This window comes from Odocoileus virginianus, chromosome 29 (assembly GCF_023699985.2).
Source record: "Odocoileus virginianus isolate 20LAN1187 ecotype Illinois chromosome 29, Ovbor_1.2, whole genome shotgun sequence".
Lineage (NCBI taxonomy): Eukaryota > Metazoa > Chordata > Mammalia > Artiodactyla > Cervidae > Odocoileus > Odocoileus virginianus.
The window spans coordinates 31,959,004-31,979,399 of NC_069702.1; the positions used below are offsets into that span (position 1 = coordinate 31,959,004).

Genomic DNA, 20,396 nt, shown 5'->3' on the forward strand with positions numbered 1-20,396 from the left:
CTCTAGTGTGACAATTAAAAGTGTCCACAGACAGTACTACTTGTCCTCTGAGGGGCAAAATCACCCCCAGATTGAAAACCATGCCATAGACTGAGTGTTTTAAAAGATAGGTCAAGCACTGACCGTAGATTAAGAACTGACTCTTCGTTGGATCTCAATTGAAACAAACCCTTTTTTTTTTTTTTACAAATGAAAAAGAAAATTTTATTTGATTAAATTATTAACAGCTCTTATTCAAAAGACTATAAAGAAAGCCTAAGCAAAGAAAGCTTAAGCTAAAACTAGGACAAAATACTTGCCATATAGATAACCAACAAGTGATTAGTATACAGAATGTAAATATTTTAAATTTCAAAGAAAATGATAACTCAATAGGAAAGCAGATATGTTATTAAAAAAAATATTTTACAGAAGCAAAAACTTAAGAAGCAAATAAACATGTACTAAAAATGCCCATACTCTCAGTGAAAAACAAATCAAGGAGTTAAACATTCAATCTAATTCCATTTATATAAATTCAGAAATATACAAAATTAAAAAGTTATTTTTTAAAGATCCATTTTTGCCTGGTAAGAACTGTAATGAAAACAAGAGAATAATAAATATAAAATTCAGGACATTGGTTATCTCCATGGATATTTACGAGACAATTGGAATTTTGAATATTCAAATTCAAATTTAATATTAATACTAAATATTTATTTTTATGTGACAACAGTGTTGTCGTGTTTTAAAAGAGGACTTTGATCTTTCAGTACACATTGAAATACTTACAGGTGATTATGGTGCTGGGCATTCATTTCAAAATAATATGGGGTAGGGAAAACAGATTTTGAAGAGAGGGTTATTGGGATTTGATATTTATTTGTGGGAGAGTGTCATTCTGTTTTTGTGTATTTCAAAAGCATTCTTAGTAAAATGTTTACAGAAATGGGGAGAGGTATGCTTAGAGAGCCAAATTGAATAGACAAGCAAACAACATTTAGAAACGTATACTTGACCTCTGGGTATAGTGTGTGTTACCTTTTTTTCTTTTTTTTAAAGGCTATTTTTGGTATATAATAAACATTTATTTCTTTTATTAAATTATAAAAGTACCTTTAGAACCACTTTAAGAACTTTTTTTTCCTTTGAGGGAGTATATTGTAGTGACTAAGAACATGGATTCTGGAGTCCAAGTACCTGAGTTCAAATTCCTGCTCTTCCATTTACATTGTGACCTTGGAAATATACACTCTTTTGTGCCTCATCTTCTTCATTTGTGAAAAGCTCTTAAGATAGTGCTGTCTCACTGATAGATGCATACATTAAATGAATAAAAATGAAGTGCTTAGAACAGTGTCTTGCATGGTGTGGGTGCTGTGTAAGCTCTATCTGCTCTTCTTTTTCTGGTATTTTAGGCTCATTTTACAAAAGTGGTAAGAAAAGGAGGAGCAGGAGGCATAATTCTCTGAAGCAAATATTCTTGATGGCTAAATCTCAGAATTTGAATATCAAAGTTTGAGGGCCCTACATTTTGTATTTAGTTGTCAAAATAAAACATTATTATCAGGTGCTATCTCTGTGTAAAATGTAAAATTTGCCCTGCTTGACTATGGAAGCCTGTACAATTGAACACTACATTTATCCTCTTTTACTTTCTTAATGTTGATGCTTTAAGTGTACTTAAAAAAATTTTTTTTATTGATCTTTTAGGTTCATGAGTCAGAATAAGTTACATATACCAAAGCATGTAACCTTTATAGATATACATAAAACCTAGCTACTCTTCTTAAGTGATGTTCTTTACAATGGTTCTGAATAAAAAAAAAACAGTAAATAATAACAAAAGAAATTTCTGGTATTAGTTTTCTGTATTACTGCTTTACTTAATTACTACACAATTTAAACAACATTCATGTATTATCTCATAGTTGTATAAGTTAGAAATTGGGTGGGCTTGACTGAGTTCTCTGCTTAGAGTATCACTAGGATAGAATCAAGATGTCCAGAGATCTGTATTCCTCTCTGAATGCTCTTAGAATGAACCTGCTTTCAAATTCATTCAGTTTGTTGGCAGAACTCAGAATTTTAAGACTGAGGTTCCTGGCCAAGGTGTCTAGAAATAGCTTACACTCCTTGGTTCATGACTGTCTTATCTTCAGCACCAGCAACAGTGAAAGTACTTTTCATGCTTCAGATTTCTCTAACTTCTCTGCTTCATCTTCCCTCTGCTTCCAGCAGGAAAATTACTCACTTTCACATAAAGTTTATGTGACTAGATTGGACCATTATTCTGCCTTCAATGTTTACTTTAAGTTTCTTTGGAGTGTAGTTGTATTACAATTTGAAATTGAGATTTTAATTTTTAATTTTCCAGGTTTTTTATGTTAATCTTGGTCACCTGTTATGTACCTTACATGAAACACCTTATATAATAACAACTGGGGATTCATTCTATGTTCCTTCAGGTAAGAGTAATTAAAAACTTTTTCTTTCACATAGTTAAATACTTGTATAGCTGTTCATGAACACCATGAAAATGGAAACCACAATGGTCAAAATGAAGCATGATGCAACTGATGTCAAATGTTTTGGTGCATATTTTAATTTTTTTGTTTAGATAAATGTTGGTATATAAGTATTTTGATACATGAAAATTGAATAAGAGTTGCTAATTGCTGAATATAAAAATACTTAGTTAGGAGATATGTTGTCTCCAGTGTAGAAGGAAAATTATTTCCCCTATGCAAGGACATTATATAATCAAACAATTTTTAGTTGGTTATTTTAAACATACAGAATAGTGTCCTTCATCAGCTGTTGAAGAGCAAAAGTCTTTGAAGTAGGAGTTTTAGTTTGTTCATTCATTCATTTAACAAATGTGATTAAGAGTCTACTAAACATTGCTTTGAAAGCGGGATACATAAATGAACAAACAGGCAAAAAATCCCTGCCCTTGTGGAGCTTATATGCTAATGAAAAAACAAAGCTATAATAATAGCTAAGTTTATGTAGTCCTTTATATGTGCCAACACTGTTGTGAACAGTTTAAACTCATTAACTAAGTTAATCCTAATATGTATGAATTTCTAATAAAAAGTCTAAGAAAAGTCACAGTATTGTACTCAGCACTATAAATTTGCCTTATGCATAGCTGTCCATGTGTATTTTGCATTTGCTGTTATTTATTATATAATTTATTTGAGTTACATTTGCTGCCTTTTAACTTTGAAATTTTATTTTACATTTATACTCTACTTATCTTTTATAAGTATCTTTTATACTTATCTGTATATTGTCTATGTCTTGTTTAGAGGAATCCATAGTGGTTCCAAAGACCTAATAATTGTGTTCAGTAAGTTAGACAAAGACAGGTACTGTTTGTTTTCATTTATATGTGGAATCTAAAAAATAAATGAATATAACAAAGCAAGAACAAGAGTCATAGAGAGCAAACTAGTGGTTACCAGCAGAGAGGGATAAAGGGAAGGGACAAGATAGAGGAAGAGGAATGAGGTACACACTGCTAGGAAAATAAAAAGATAAAATAAGGCTGTGTAGAAAATATTTTATAATTTCAAATAGTGTATAGTCTACAAAAATAATTGAATCACTGTTGTATGCTTGAAACTAAGATAACATTGGAAATCACCTAAATCACCTATACTTCAGTTAAAAACAACCACCCCAAAACATGATTGGGCTCAGAGAGAGATTTTTTTTTTCCTACCTACACCTTTGTCTAATTTGCTTTTGCATTCATTATTAGAATGATGTGAAGTTTGTTTGTGTTTTTTCAAGCTTTATCTAGATCATAGGTGGTGGTTAACTGTTAGATTTTTCAGTTTGTAGAATTAGATAAGAGTTATTTGAAGTTAGATGAGTTAGTTTTTTTGACACTATATATTGTAACTGACATAGTGATGACTAAATATTTAATCAAAAGGAAATGATTCCTATGGAAGTAATTTTTAATTTTCTTATTTTATTTCTAGGTAATTATTACAACATCAAAAATCTCCTGAATGAGGAAAGTGTTCTTCTTTTTACTCAGATAAAAAGTTGAAAGATGAAGCAAAGTTTAAGTACATGTGTATATATATAAACATACATACATATAAAACACATTGTGCAGTTGAGATGGCTATATTTGTAATTGTTAAGTTTTAAATTTTCTGTGTTGTATATTTGTTTCAGTAAACATCAAACTTCTATATGTATCTTCTAATTTTTACAGATATACACATCACCTGTAGTGTTGCCCATATTCATAGTTTTTAATAACATGAATACCAAAATCACTGCTCTCGGGGATATACAGACAAACCTTGGAAATGTCATGGGTTTGATTCCAGACCACCGCAATAAAGCAGATATTGTAATAAAGTGAGTCATGAATTTTCTGATTTCCCAGTGTATATAAAAGTTATATTTACATTATGCTATCATCTGTTAGGTGTGCAATAGTTTTATGTCTAAAAGTTAATGCATATACCTTAGGGAAGCTAACCATTATTGATTCCTTCAATGAATCATCATCATTTTTCTGCTGGTGGGTCTTGGCTTGATGTTGATGGCTGCTGACTGATCAAGGTAGTGGCTGCTGAAGTTTGGAGTGGCTGTGGCAAGTTTTAAAAATAAAACAGCAACTTTTTTCTAGTTATTGTGGCACAAGGCACCATGAGCAGTGAAGTCTCCTGTGACACTCTGTATGGAGACAGTGCAGGAAGTCCTGCATTGAAATCAACACAAGTGTCAAAATGTTCTGAAAATGGTGGATCTTCAGATCAGCCTGAAGAACTGTGACCTCAGAAGGACAAACACTTCTCAGCACCGTCAGGCTTAAGTTCATTCCCCTTAGCAAGTTCTCTGTATATGTTCTGGGAGACCAGCAGCACTGTGATGAGTCTGACTGTGGATAAATCTCCCACATGAACATCAAGGCACTGAAGAAACTCAATAAGAATAGAAAATGGGTCAAGAAGCTAGCCAACAAGTATGACTTTTTGACTCCAGAACCTCTGTTTAAGCAGGTCCCACAAATCCTGGGCCCACACCTGAATAATATTGGCAAATTCCCTTCCTTGCTGATCCAGAATGAGAACATGATGGCCAAAGTTGATGAAGTAAAGTCCATGATCAAGTTTCAGAAGAAGATGCTGTGTCTGTTAGTGGCTGTTGGCCATGTGAAGATGGATGATGAGCTTGTGTACAGCATCCACTTAGCTGTTAACTTTCTGGTATCATTGCACAAGAAAAGCTAGCAGAATGTCCAGTTTTTGTACATTAAGAGCACCATAGGCAAGCCCCAGCGTCTGTATTAAGGCACAGCTTAACTGCCTTAAGCCAGTTAATAATGCTGCAACCATTAAAAAAAAAAAATCCACACTGCTCAATTGCTGCATCTATTGATTTCCTTTCCCAAATGATTTCTCTGTAACATGCCAGTGTTTTTTGATAGTTTTCCATATAGAAGAACTTCTTACAAAATTGTAGTCAGTCCTCTCAGATCTTGCTGCTGCTTTATCAATGATAAAATTTGAAACTCTTAGTTGTCATTTTAAACAATCCTGTCATTTTGACAGTCTTTCTGACATTTTCACCTGGAATAAATTCCATGTCAAGAAACAACCTTCTGTTCTCATCCTTAAGCAATCTTGATCTTAAGATATCTTAGGATATTGTAGCAATTATCACATTGCTTCAGACCCCACTTTTGATTCTAGTTCTCTTGCTGTTTCCACCACATCTTCAGTTCTTCCTCCACTAAAATCTTGAACCATTCAGTCATCCATGAGGGTTGTGATCAAATTCTTCCAGACTTCTGTGTTCATGTTGATATTTTGACCTCTTACCATGAATCACGAATGTTCTTAATGGCATCCTTTCCATAAGGTTTTCAGATTGTTTTGTTCAGATCCACTGGAGAATTCATTATGGCAGCTATTGTTCAGTAGCTAAGTTGTGTCTGATTCTTTGTGACCCCATGGACTGCAGCCCACCGGGCTTCCCTGTCCTTTGTTTTCTCCTGGAATTTGCTCAGACTCATGTCCTTTGAGTCAGTGATGCCATCCAATCATCTCATCTGCTGCTGCCTCCTCCTCCTGCCCTCAATCTTGCCCAACATCAGGGTCTTTTCCGGTGAGTCGGCTCCTTGCATCAGGTGGACAAAAGTTTTGGAGCTTCAGCATCAGTCCTTCCAATGAGTATTGATGGTTGATCTCCTTTAGGATTGACTGGTTTGACTTCCTTGCTGTCCAAGGGACTCTCAAGAGTCTTCTCCAGCACCACAGTTTGAAAGCATCAGTTTTTCAGCACTCAGTCTGCTTTATGGTCCAGCTCTCACATCCATACATGACTACTGGAAAAACCATAGCTTTGACTAGATGGACCTTTGTTGGCAAAGTGATGTCTCTGTTTTTTAATACACTGTTTAGCATCTTGATACACAGTGTTCAGTTCAGTCACTGAGTCATGTCTGACTCTTTGTGACCCCATGAACTGCAGCACGCCAGGCCTCCCTGTCCATCACCAACTCCTGGAGTTTACCCAAACTCATGTCCATTGAGTCAGTGATGCCATCTAACCATCTCATCCTCTGTCATCCCCTTCTTCTACTGCATTCAATCTTTCCCAACATCAGGGTGTTTTCAAATGAGTCAGCTCTTTGCATCAGGTGGCCAAAGTATTGGAGTTTCAGCTTCAACATCAGTCCTTCCAATGAACCCCAGGACTGATCTCCTTTAGGATGGACTGGTTGGATTGCCTTGCAGTCCAAGGGACTCTCAGGAGTCTTCTCCAACACCACAGTTCAGAAGCATCAATTCTTCAGTGCTCAGCTTTCTTCACAGTCCAACTCTCACATCCATACAAGACTACTGGAAAACCATAGCCTTGACTAGACAGACCTTTGTTGACAAGGTAATGTCTCTGCTTTTAATATACTGTCTAGTTTGGTCATAACTTTCCTTCCAAGGACTAGGTGTCTTTTAATTTCATGGCTGCAATCACCATCTGCAGTGATTTTGGAGCCCCCCAAAATAAACTTAGCCACTGTTTCTCCACTGTTTCCCCATCTATTTGCCATGAAGTGATGGGACCAGATGCCATGATCTTAGTTTTCTGAATGTTGAGCTTTAAGCCAACTTTTTCACTCTCCTCTTTCACTTTGATCAAGAGGCTCTTTAGTTTTTCTTCAGTTTCTGCCATAAAGGTGGTGTCATCTGCATATCTGAGGTTACTGATATTTCTCCTGGCAGTCTTGATTCCAGCTTGTGCTTCATCCAGCCCAGAGTTTTTCATGATGTACTCTGCATATAAGTTAAATAAGCAGGGTGACAATATACAGCCTTAACGTACTCCTTTTCCTATTTGGAACCAGTCTGTTCCATGTCCAGTTCTAACTGTTGCTTCCTGACCTGCATACTGATTTCTCAGGAGGCAGGTCAGGTGGTCTGGTATTCCCATCTCTTGAAGAATTTTCCACAATTTATTGTGATCCACACAGTCAAAGGCTTTGGCATAGTCAATAAAGCAGAAATAGATGTTTTTCTGAAACTCTCTTACTTTTTTGATGATCCAGCAGATGTTGGCAATTTGATCTCTGGTTCCTCTGCCTTTTCTAAAACAGACTTGAACATCTAGAAGTTCATGGTTCACATATTGCTGAAGTCTGGCTTGGAGAATTTTGAGCATTACTTTGATACATGGTGTAGAGTTGCTATAATAAATTAACTAAAATGCCCAGTTTTCAACCATAAATGGAAAGGAGTAGTGTGAGACATACTAAGAGGAAAAGGCAGCAATTAATGGAAACTGAGTCTGTATGGGCCTAGATGATAGGTTAGCAAAGACTTCAATTAGGAATTAATAGATAAGCTCAATAAAACACAAAATTTTAAAGTGAGTCAACAAAAAAAATTATAAATAACATAATCCATAGAGAAATATAGACTAAAAAATAATCAGACTTAAATTATAGAGTTAAAAAGCATGGCTAAATTAAAAATAAAAATTATGGGCTCAAAAGCAAACAGCAGAGATATTTTGGGATAGCAGAGATCATTTATATGAAGGTATATCAATAGAAAGTGCTCAGGGCTGGTGCACTGGGAAGACCCAGAAGGATGGGATGGGGAGGGAGGTGGGAGGGGGGCTCAGGATGGGGAACACATGTAAATCCATGGCTGATTCATGTCAATGTATGGCAAAAACCACTATAATATTGTAAAGTAATTAGCCTCCAACTAATAAATGAAAAAAAAAAGTGAAATCTAAAAAGTATACAAAGAATTTAAACAGATTGAAAAAATGAACAGAACCCCCGAAAACCCATGATACAAGCATTCCAACAAGTGTAATGGGAGTTGGGGAAAGAGAGGAAAGAGGGGACAAAATTTTTATATTTTAATTTCATGTCTTCTGTCAGTGATTTTTGGAGCCCAGGAAAATAAAATCTGTCACCGTTTACACTTCTGTTTGTCATGAAGTGATAGGACTGGATGCCATGATCTTAGTTTTTTGAATTTTGAGTTTCAAGTGAGCATTTTCACTCCTCTTTCACCCTCATCAAGAGGCTCTTTAGTTCATCTTCATTTTCTGTCATTAGACTGGTATCATCTGCATGTCTGAGGTTGTTGGTGTTTCTCCTGGCAACCTTGGTTCCAGACTGTGATTCATCCACACCTTCATTTTGCATGATATACTCTGCATAGATGTTAAGTAAGCAGGGTAACAATATACCTGGTGCTGCACTCAATGTGTCAGTAAATTTGTAAAACTCAGTGGCCACAGGACTGGAAAAGGTCAGTTTTCATTCAAGTCCCAAAGAAGGGCAATGCCAAAGAATGTTCAAACTAATGTATAATTGCTCTCATTTCACATGCTCACAACCAGTGAAAAATGGAATAAAGCATTGCATTTGTCATATTTTTCTTAGCTGTGGAAATTTAAACATGAATGAAAGTTAAAGCCCATCTGGCTGTTACCAAAGTTCAACGTACACTTTGTCTAAATTCACTGAGAACACTTTCTCCCCTGAATTCCAAAACCATCAATTCTTTGGTGCTCATTCTTCTTTATGGTCCTACTCTCACTTCTATACATGGCTGCTGGAAAAATCACAGCTTTGACTTCATCAGAAAAGTGATGTCTCTGCTTTTAATATGCTGTGTACATTGGTCATAGCTTTCCTTCCAAGAAGCAGGCGTCTTAATTTCATGGCTCCTCTCATTGTTAGCAGTGATTTTGTAGCCCAGGAAAATAAAATCTGTCACTGCTTCCACTTTTTACCCTTTTGTTTGTCGTGAAGTGATGAGACTGAATGCCATGATCTTAGTTTTTTGAATGTTGTGTTTCAAACCAGCTTTTTCACTCCTCTTTCACCCTCATCAAGAGGATCTTTAGTTCATCTTCATTTCCTGCCATTAGAGTGGTATCATCTGCATATCTGAATTTGTTCATGTTTCACCTGGCAGTCCTTAGCTTGTGATTCATCTACCCTTTCATTTCTGATGATGTATGTGGCATAAAAGTTAAATAATCAGGGTGGCAATCTACAGCCTTGTTGTACTCTTTTTCCCAATTTTGAACCACTCAATTGTTCTATGTCCAGTTCTAATTGTTGCTTCTTGACCCAGATACAGGTTTCTTAGGAAACAGTTAAGGTGGTCTGATATTCCCATCTCTTCAAGAATTTTCCATAGATTGTTTTAATCCACATAGTCAAAGACTTTTGCATAGTCAGTGAAGCAGAAGTATCTTTTTCTGTAACTCCTTTGCTTTCTCCATGATCTCACAAATGTTGGCAATTTGAACTCTGATTTCTCTGCCTCTTTGAAACCCAGCTTGTACATCTGGAATTTCTTGGTTCGCATACTGCTGAAGCCTAGCTTGAAGGATATTGAGCATAACCTTGATAGCGTGTAAAATAACTGCATTGTACAGTACTTTGAACATTCTTTGTCATTGCCCTTCTTTGGGATTGGAATACAAACTGACGTTTTCCAGTCCTGTGGCCACTGCTGAGTTTTCCAAATTTACTGACACACTCAGTGCAGCACTTAAACAGCATCATCTTAGGGTTTTAAACAGCTCAGCTGGAATTCCATCACCTCCACTAGCTTTATTCGTAGTAACGCTTCCTAAGGCCCACTTGACTTCAGGTTCCAGAATGTCAGATTCTAGGTGAGTGATCACACCATCATGGTTATCCAGGTCATTAACACCTTGTATAGTTCTGTGTATTCTTGCCACCGCTTCATAGTTTCTTCTGCTTTTAGTAGGTCCTGACTGTTTCTGTCCTGTGTCATGCCCATCCTAACACAAAATCTCCAGTTTTCTTGAAGTTATCTCTAGTCTTTCCCATTTTATTGTTTTCTTCTGTTTCTTTGCATTGTTCATCTCAAAAGGCTTTCTTATCTCTCCTTGCTATTCTCTGGAACTCTGCATTCAGTTTGTTATATCTTTCCCTTTCTCTCTTGCCTTTCGCTTCTCTTCTTCCCTCAGCTAGTTTTAAAGCCTCCTCAGACAACCACTCTGCCTTCTAGCATTTTTATTTCTTTGGGATGGTTTAAGTCAGTGCCTCCTCTGCAGTGTTACAAACATTTGTCCATAGTTCTTCAGATGTTCTCTCTACCAGACCTAATCCCTTAATTCTGTTAATACTTGTCGCCTCCACTATATAGTTATCAGGGATTTGATTTAGGTCATACCTGAATGGTCTTGCTCAACAGCTCTGGGAGTTGGTGATGGACAGGGAGGCCTGGCATGCTGCAGTCCATGGAGTCGCAAAGAGTTGGGCATGAATGAGCGACTGAACTGAACTGAATGGCCTAGTGGTGTTCTCTACTTTTTTCAATTTAAACCTGAATTTTGCAATAAGGAGCTGATGATCTGAGCCACAGTTAGCTCCAGGCCTTGTTTTTGCTGACCGTATAGAACTCCATCTTTGCCAAGCACCTAATCATTCTGACTTATGTATTCATCATCTAGTGATGTCCATGTGTAGAGTTGTCTCTTGGGTTGGGAAGGGAGGTTTGCTATGACCAGCGTGTTCTCTTGACAAAACTCTGTTAGCCTTTGCCCTGCTTCATTTTTCACTCCAAGGCCAAACTTGCTTGTTTTTCCAGGTATCTCTTGATTTCCTACTTTTGCATTCCAGTCTCCTATGATGAAAAGAACTTCTTTTTTTAGTGTTAATTCTAGAAGGTGTTATAGGTCTTTACAGAACTGGTAATAACTTCAGCTACTTGGCATCAGTGGTTGAGGCATAGACTAGAATGACTGTCTTGTTGAATGGTTTGCCTCGTAAACAAACTGAGAACATTTTTCGTCTTTGAAGTTGCACCCGAGTACTGCATTTTGGACTCTTGTTCACTAGGAACACTATTCCATTTCTTCTAAGGGATTCTTGGTCACAGTAGTAGATAGAATGGTCATCCTAATTAAATTCACTCATTCCTATCCATTTTAGTTCACTGATTCCAAAGACATTGATGTTCATTCTTACCATTTCCTGCTTGAACACATTCAGTTTACCTTGATCATTCACCTAATATTCCAGATTCTTGTGTGATATTGTTCTTTACAGCATCGGACTTTACTTTCACCACCAGACCCTTCCACATCTGAGCGTCATTTCCCCTTTAGCCTAGCCACTTCATTTTTTCTGGTGCTATTAGTGATTGCCCTCCATTCTTCCCTAGTAGCATATTGGACACCTTCCAACTGGGTGCCTTATCTTCCGGCATCATATCTTTTTTGCCTTTTCACCCTGTCCATGGGGTTCTTGAGGCAAGAATACTGGAGTGGTTTGCCATTTCTTCTTCCAGTGGACCACGTTTTGTCAGAACTCTTTCTTCATTATGACCTGTCCATCTTGGGTAACCCTCTAAAGAATGGCACATAGCTTCATTGAGTTATGCAAGCACCTTTGCCAGGCCAAGGTTGTGATCCATGAAGGAGCAGTCAACTATAATATAATGCTTATGGACCATTATTTTGCCTTTAGTCTAATAGACTCCACTCATTTCCAGAGTTACTTGGGTCAGCACCCATCTCTCTCTCACCAGTGAAGTTGTTTGATGCATTTCTAATACAGTTAGATTGTTTTGTTACATCTGCATTCTATCTGGAGATATTCTGACCTTAATAATTCTTTAAAAATTTCCATATGTTTTATTTAACTGTTTGTACTATAAACTCCTATGGGTTTTGATAAATGCATAGTGTCATGTATCCACCACTTACAGAATCATGCAGAATAGCTTCTCTGACTTAAAAATTCCCTGTGTTTTGCCTCTAACCACCTTCTCCTTTGCCTGAACCCTAGCAAAAAGTGATCTTATATATAGTCTTTAGTTCTGCATTTTTCAGAATGTCATGTACTTGGAATCATATAGTATATAACCTTTTTATAATGGGTCATTTCACTTAGCAATAGGCATTTGAGATTCTTACATGCCTTTTGGGGACTTGATAGATAATTTTTTTTTTTAACTTGTAAACAGAATTCCATTGTATGGAACCATCAGTGTTTGTTTATCCATTCACCTACTGAAGGACATTTGGTTGCTGCCAGTTTTTGGCAGTTATGAATAAAGCTACTATAAACATTTGAGAGTAGGTTTGCGTGAATATAAGTTTTCACCTCAGTTGGTCAACTACCTAGAAATGTGATGCATGGGTTGTATGGTATGATTATGCTCAATTTGTAAAACTGCCAAATGTTGTTTTATAAAACCTTGCCTTAGGATACTTTATACTCTGAAAACAGCTTGTCCTTGTTTTTCCATTTATCTTCTCAACCCTTGCATTAATGTTGCTTTCACCATTGGCAACCCATACAATGTATATTCTCCCTTGACTCTGTCTTTTATAACATTTACAGCCTTTTACATTTATTATTTTATTTTTCCTCAATATTTTTTCTGTCACCTGTTAATAGTTTAGATAAATTCATTTATCTGAGCCTTTTAAAAATACCTATGACTTATCAGCTATTGCAGTGTCTTGCCTCTTTAGTTTCAACCACCCTTGATTAATAAGACACTCCAGGTTAATTGGATGACAGGAGAATCTTTTTCACTTTTTAAAAAGCTTTATCAAGCTGTAATAGCATCATCTTTTAAGATTTTAAATAGCTCTGCTGGAACTCCAAAACCTCCACTAGCTTTATTGGCAGCAGTGCTTCCTAAGGCCCACTTCACATTCCAGAATGTCTGGACTTCGCACTCCAGAATGTCTGGCTCTGAGAGATTACACCATCATGGTTATCCTTGCTAAGCCTTTGACTGTATGGATCATGAAAAACTGTGGAAAACTCTTAAAGAGATGGGAGTACCAGACTGTCTTACCTGTCACCTGAGAAACCAGGATGCAGGTCAAGAAGCAACAATTAGAACCCCATATGGAACAACTGCCTGGTTCAGGATTGAGCAAGGAGTACAACAAGGCTGTTACTGTCAGCTTGTTTATTTAACTTCTATGCAAAGCACATCATCCAAAATGCTAGGCCAGGCTGGATGAACTACAAGCTGGAATCAAGGTTGCTGGGAGAAATATCAACAACTTCAGATATGCAAATGTTACCACTCTAAAGGCAGAAAGCAAAGAGGAACTAAAGAGCCTCTTGATGAGGGTGAAGAAGGAGAGTGAAAAAGCCGACTTAAAACTCAATATTAAAAAACTAAGATCACATCATCCAGTCCCATCACTTCATGGCAAATAGAAGGGGAAAAGTTGGAAGCAGTGACAGATTTCCTCTTGTTGCGCTCTAAAGTCACTGGTTCCCTGGTGACTCAGATGGTAAAGAATCTGCCTGCAATGTGGGAGACCTGGGTTCGAGCCCTGGGTCCAGAAGAGCCCCTGGAGAAGGAAATAGCTACCCACTCCAGTATTCTTGCCTGGAGAATTCCATGGACAGAGGAGCTTGGCAGGCTACAGTCATGGAGTCGCAAAGAGTCGGACACGGCTGGACGACTAACACTTTGACTTTCAAAGTCACTGCAAATGGTGACTGTAGCCATGAAATTAGAAGACGATAGCTTCTTGGCAGGAAGGCTATGACAAACCTAGACAGTGTTATAAAGCAAAGACATCACTTTGCTGACAAAGTTCTGTCTAGTCAAGGCTATGGTCTTCCCAGGAGTCATGTGTGGATATGAGAGCTGAACAATAAAAAAGGCAGACGTTTTGGAACTGTGGTGCTAGAGAAGACTCTTGAGAGTTCCTTGGAAAGCAAGGAGGTCAAACCAGTCCATCTTAAAGGAAATCAACCCTGAATACTCTTTGAAAGGACTGATGCTGAAGCTGAAGCTGATGCAAACAGCCGACTCATTGGAAAAGAGCCTGGTGCTGGGAAAGATTGAGGGCAGGAGGAGAAGGGGATGACAGAGGATGAGATGGTAGGATGATATTCCCGATTCAATGGACATTAACTTGGGCAAACTTGGGGAGATGGTGAGGGACAGGGAAGCCTGGTGTGCTGCGGTCCATGGGGTCGTGAAGAGTCAGACATGACTTGGTGACTGAACAGCAGCAGCATTGAGTTGTAATATTAAAAAATTACACATATTTAATGTATATAATTGATGAGTTGGAAATATATGCATTCCCATGAATTCACAATAATCAAGGTAATAAACATATCCATCACCTCCAAAAGTTTCCTTGTGCCCATTTGTTTGGTGTGGTAAGACCATTTAACATGATATCTACCCTCTTAACAAAATGTTAAGTGCACAATATAATTTTGTTAACATGTTAATAACATTGTGTTGTACAGTATATCTCTGGAACATGTTTACCTTGTATAAGTGAAACCTTATATTCATTGAACAACAACTCCCTGTTTCACCCCTAAGACCTTGGCAAAATCCACTACTACTTCAGATGCCTCAATGAGTGGAGTCATGTATTTGTCCTTTTGTGACTGGCTTATTTCACTTAGCATAGTGTCTTCTAGATTCCTTTGCATTGTTGCATATGGAAGGATTTCCTTCTTTTTAAAGACTAAATAGTATTCCATTTAAATGTATATACTATATCTTCCTTATCCATTCATCACTGATGGTTCTTTGTTTCCATATCTTGGCTATTGTAAATAATTCTTCAAGGAACATAATTCTTCAAAGGGTACAGATGTCTCTTTGAGATCCTACTTTCATTTCCTTAAGATATATACAAAGAAGTGCTGGATCATATGGTAGTTCTGTTTTTTATTTTTTCAGGAATTTTATATTGTTTTCCATAGCAACTGCGCCATATTATATTCCTACCAACTGTGTACGAGGGTTCCAATTTGTCCACATTGTTGTAAGGCTTGTTGTCTTGTTTTTTGATAAAAACAATTCTAAGAGGTGAGAGGTGATACTTCATTGTGGTTTTGATTTTATTTTCTTGATGATTGGTGATACTGAACATCTTTTCATATACTCATTGGCCATTTGCCTTCTTGAGTCTTTTGTCCATTTTTTAGTTATTGAATTGTATGAGTTCTTGATGTATTTTGAATATTAACCTCTTATCAGACATACCTTTTGAAAATATTTTCTCCCAATCTGTTGATTAGTTTTTCATTCTGTTGATTGTTTCCTTGATCATATAGAAGATTTTTAGTTTGAAATAGTCCCACTTGTTTATTTTTGCTTTTATTTTGTATGCTTTTGGTGTCATATCCAAGACATCATAGCTAAGGCAGTGTCAAAAAAGCCACAGATTCTTTTTCTCTACTTATTTTGATTTGAATTTGCACATTATAAATTGCAATCCAAATGTTCTTTCAATTTACTTTCTTTCCTAATGAGTAATTTTATTTTATTTTTTCCTTTTTTTTTCCCATTTGTTTTTATTAGTTGGAGGCTAATTACTTTGCAATATTGTAGTGGTTTTAATTTAAATTTTACATGTTTTGTGATTATTTGCAGTTGATTCAAAATTAATGAAAGCCACTCTAAGGATTTGTAGGAGATACTATATCTACTGAAAAACTGTACACATAGGTGCTTGCTAGTGGTTTACTGCCTAATGCTTAGAACTATGAAACAAATGATACGTAAGACCCAGTAACTGCCTATAAGAAGCTTACATCTTTTTAGGAAAATAACCTATACATGTGCCAGCATAAGGACAATTCTGCATAATTCTTTGTATCTTCCAATAATGTTCATTTTATGCTTGGGCATCTAGTAAGTGTACAATAGCTTCTTTCTCAGTAAAATTATCTTTGGTTTGATCTAGACCCACTCTTTTGGCTTAAGTTGGTACTTATCAGTCCCTTGACCCAAAGGACTTAATGATTTACCAACTATTATTGTGTTAGGCAATACATTAGAATGTGTAAGCTCCCATGGCTGATTCATGTCAATGTATGGCAAAAATCTCTACAATATTGTAATTATCCTCCAACTAATAAAAATAAATGAAAAAAAAAAAGAATGTGTAAGCTCAAGGACACATTATTATTACATTATTGTTATATTATCTCAATATTTTATGTTGAATTTATATTTATAATAAGCATGTTATTATATATATTATTAAAAATATAAATTCAGTATACAAATGACCTATTTTCAAAGAACATATATCTGTATAATTAATATATTTATGATATAATGTGGATATAATCTATGTGTATATATTATATATAATTCATTATGTATTGAAAGGTCTGAATCAAGGAGGACATGATGAATATAAGCAAGGCAGGGATAATTAAGCTCAGAGTGTTTTGTTATTGAATTTAAGTAAAACAGAAGATTGTGAAAGTCAGTTTGATCTTAGGTACTATATTATTTGGAGCTTCCTCGGTGACTCAGCAGTAAAGAATCTGCCTGCCAATGCAGGAGATGCAGAAAACATGGGTTCAATCCCTGGGTCGGGAAGATCCCCTGGAGAAGGAAATGGCAACCCATTCCAGTAGTCTTGTCTGTAAAATCCCATGGACAGAGGAGTCTGGAGGGCTACAGTCCATGGGGTTTCAAAGAGTTGAACATGACCAAACACACCCATTATATTGTTTAGGATAGGTTATCTGCTATAACAAAAAAACACAAAAATATCAATAACTTAATATAGTAAAATTTTATTTTTTGTTCATGCAAAGTCCCAAGGTGATCTTTTCCGAATGCCTCTGTTTTGGCAACTGTCTCCCAAGAGGCAAGAATACTCTAAATACTCATCCTTAGGGACACAGGGTCAGAGTCTCAAGAGAGGCAGTTAATAGCATAGCCAGTGGTGTTGCTTCTATGTTAGTGATATTTTAAAGTAGTATGTATTATCTATTGTCATCATAGCACTGTTGCAACAACTGCAAAACTCCAGTGACATTTATCTTAATGCATCTCCATGGGTTGGCTAATTGGGACCTGACTTGAATGGTCTTGACTGAGTTTTCGTATTTGTCTGTGGTTAGTTGTTGATTGGTTAGGTAAATTTGCTAGTTTTGGCTGGGCCACTTGTATCTGAAGCGGGGTGTCCCCTGAATGTTGTCTGATCTAGGATGACTTTGCCTGAGTGATCAGTAAAACTTGGCCATTCTGTGCATATTTCTTCTTCTAGCAGGGTAGATAGCTGTCCCAGGTATGTTCTTTTGGCAGTGGTAAAAGGAAAAGAGCAAGCAAGAAAAAATATTTAAAGTTTCTAAAACCCCTAGACTTATTTTTTTGGCCAAAGCAAGTCACGAAGGGCAGTCCAGATTTTATGAGGGGAAATCCAGTGTCTCCACCTCTTTGGTAAGAGGAGCTGTGAAGTCACATGGCAAACGGCATGGATACAGGAAGGTTAAATAATTGGAGACTTATTAGCAGTTTACCATTTGATACTACACTTGATCTTAGCCAAAAGGCCGAGAGAAGCGAAGCGATGCAGTTTACCATTTGATACTTAATTTTTTTGTTGTTGTTGCTTTTATTAAGACAGATTATTATTATGTGAAGTGAAATAAAACTGACAGAAAAAGACAAATGTTACAAGATCTCACTTATGTAGCGTCTAAAAAGTCAGACTCACAGAGAACAGATTGGTGGTTGCTAAAGGCAGAGTGGAGGATGAGGGGAGGTGGAGAGGGGGAAGTAAAGGCTCAACAAAATGGGTGAGGGCGATCAAATGTTCAGATTTCTGGTTATAAGATAAACAAGTTCTGAGGATATAATACATAGCATGGTGACTATAGTTAATAATAGTTTATTGTATATATTTACAAGTTGCTAGGAAGGTAGATCTTAAAAGTTCTTGTTACAAGAAAAAAATTTGTAACTGTATGAGGTGTTGGGTATTAAATCATTAAGTTGTACAGTTTAATGCAATGATATATGTCAATTATAACTCAATAAAACTGGAAAAAAGAAACATTACTTTTTCTCATGAAATATTTTAATGCTAATGCTGAGATAGTAGAGAATAATTGATTTCCCGTATTTACTATCTAATCACTTTCTTGAACTTGTTAATTCTGATAAACTTTCAGCTGCTTTTCTTAGACTTATATGGTAAATATAAATTCAGTCTATAAATTACTTGCAAAGAATATATGCATGTATATATGTATGTGTGTGTGTATGTGTTGTGTGTGTCTGTATGTGTATGTGTGCATGTCTGTGTATTTTTTCTCTTTTATAAAAAAGTTATACATTTATTTAGGTTTTCTATTTCAGTGCTTTGGCCAGAAGCATCGGAGCAAAGTTTTGTTCCTGATTTCAAAAGTTAAGTATCTAGTTTTACATTGTTAAGGGGGATGCTGATTTAAGATAAATATTCTTCATATTCTTTACATTGTTAAGGAAATAGTCTTCTGTTCTCAATTTTAAAGGATTTGTTAGGAAAGTGGGTCTAAGTATTATGTTATAGTTCTTGGTTTATATTAAGTTTAATAAGTAAAAAATCACTGTATAAAGCATTAGGACAGTAGTTGGCATGTGAAGTTGACAAACTCATTTTATGCCTACCAAATTGTTTTATGTTCCTTTGCCAAGTTTATGATAGATGAGACACACACTTTTAATTCTTCAATCTTTTCAGGCTTCTGATATTATTATTATTCTGATATTCCTTGCCCTTCTGGACTCATAGGTAGTTATTTTTTCAGGCATCCTGATTACTCTGTAATCAAGTCAACACATGGAACATAAATGAAAAGAAAATTATTAGTTTCCTTATTTGACTATTCATAGGAAAGTAAATTGATGTAGCCACTATGGAAAGCAGTGTGAAGACTCCTCAAAAAATTAAAAATAAAACCACATATGATTCAGAAATTCTGCTTCTGAATATTTATCTGAGGAAATAAAATGCCAGCTCTAAGAGATATCTGCACTCCCATGTTCATTGCAGCATAATTTACAAGGTTCAAGCTATAGAGTCAAACTCAGTGTCTATTGGTGGATAAATAAAGATGATGTGATCTATATGTGTGTGTGTGTTAGTCGTTCAGTTGTGTACAACTCTTGACTACCCTGTGGCCTGTAGTCAGCCAGACTCCTCTGTCCATGGACTTTTCCAGGCAGGAATACTAGAGGGGGTGGCCATTCCCTTTTCCAGGGAATCTTCCAAACCGAGGGATTAAACCCATGTCTCCTGCATTGCAGGCAGATTCTTTACTATCTGAGTTACTAAAGAAGACGTGAGAGGTATATATATACACACACACACAGACACACACACACATATATATACATACACATACATATAAAATGGAATATTATTCAGATATAAAAAAGAAGGAAATCTTGCTATCTGTGACAACATGGACCTTGTGGGCATTATGCTAAATCAGTTAGGTAAAGAAAAATGAATACAGTGTGATTTCACTTGTACATAGAATCTAAAGCAAAAACAAAACCCATTGATAAGAAGATTGGTCGTTACCAGAGGTAGGGGATGGTAGACGAGTGAAGAGGGTCACAAGGTAAAAATTTCCAGTTATAAGATAAATAAGTCCTGGGAATATAATGTACCAAATGGTGACTATAGTTAATAATACTGTATTGCATGTTTGAAATTTTCTGAGTGAATCTTATGTTCTCAACATAAGAAAATTGTAAGTGTCTGGTGACAGATGTTTACTAGACTTACTGAAGTGATCATTTTCCAATATATACAAATATAGCCTCTTGATGACAGTGAAAGAGGAGAGTGAAAAAGCTGGCTTAAAACTCACCATTCAAAAAACTAAGATCATGGCATCTTGTCCTATTACTTCCTGGTAAATAGATGGGGAAACAATGGAAACAGTGACAGACTTTGTTTTCTTGGGCTCCAAAATCACTGCAGATGGTGACTGCAGCCTTGAAATTAAAAGATGCTTGTTCCTTGGAAGAAAAGTTATGACAAACCTAGACCACATATTAAAAAGCAGAGACATTACTTTGCCGACCAAGGTCTGTCTAGTCAAAGCTATGGTTTTTCCAGTAGTT

The 20,396-nt window shown here is 36.3% G+C and overlaps 1 protein-coding gene and 1 pseudogene across 2 annotated transcripts in view; both read left to right on the forward strand.

Moving 5' to 3' along the window:
* CENPC (centromere protein C) overlaps window positions 1–4,372 on the forward strand; it is a 90,663-nt gene extending 86,291 nt beyond the window's left edge. For both annotated transcript variants that reach the window (XM_070458341.1, XM_070458342.1), the window contains exons 18-19: window positions 2,360–2,450; window positions 3,978–4,372. In XM_070458341.1, the coding sequence (XP_070314442.1) occupies window positions 2,360–2,450; window positions 3,978–4,048 (162 nt within the window). In that variant the 3' untranslated portion in view covers window positions 4,049–4,372. The remainder of the gene's footprint in view (window positions 1–2,359; window positions 2,451–3,977) is intronic.
* A 105-nt stretch (window positions 4,373–4,477) lies between these two features.
* Window positions 4,478–18,338, forward strand: LOC139032057 (large ribosomal subunit protein uL1 pseudogene; annotated as a pseudogene).
* The last annotated feature ends 2,058 nt before the right edge of the window (window positions 18,339–20,396 follow it).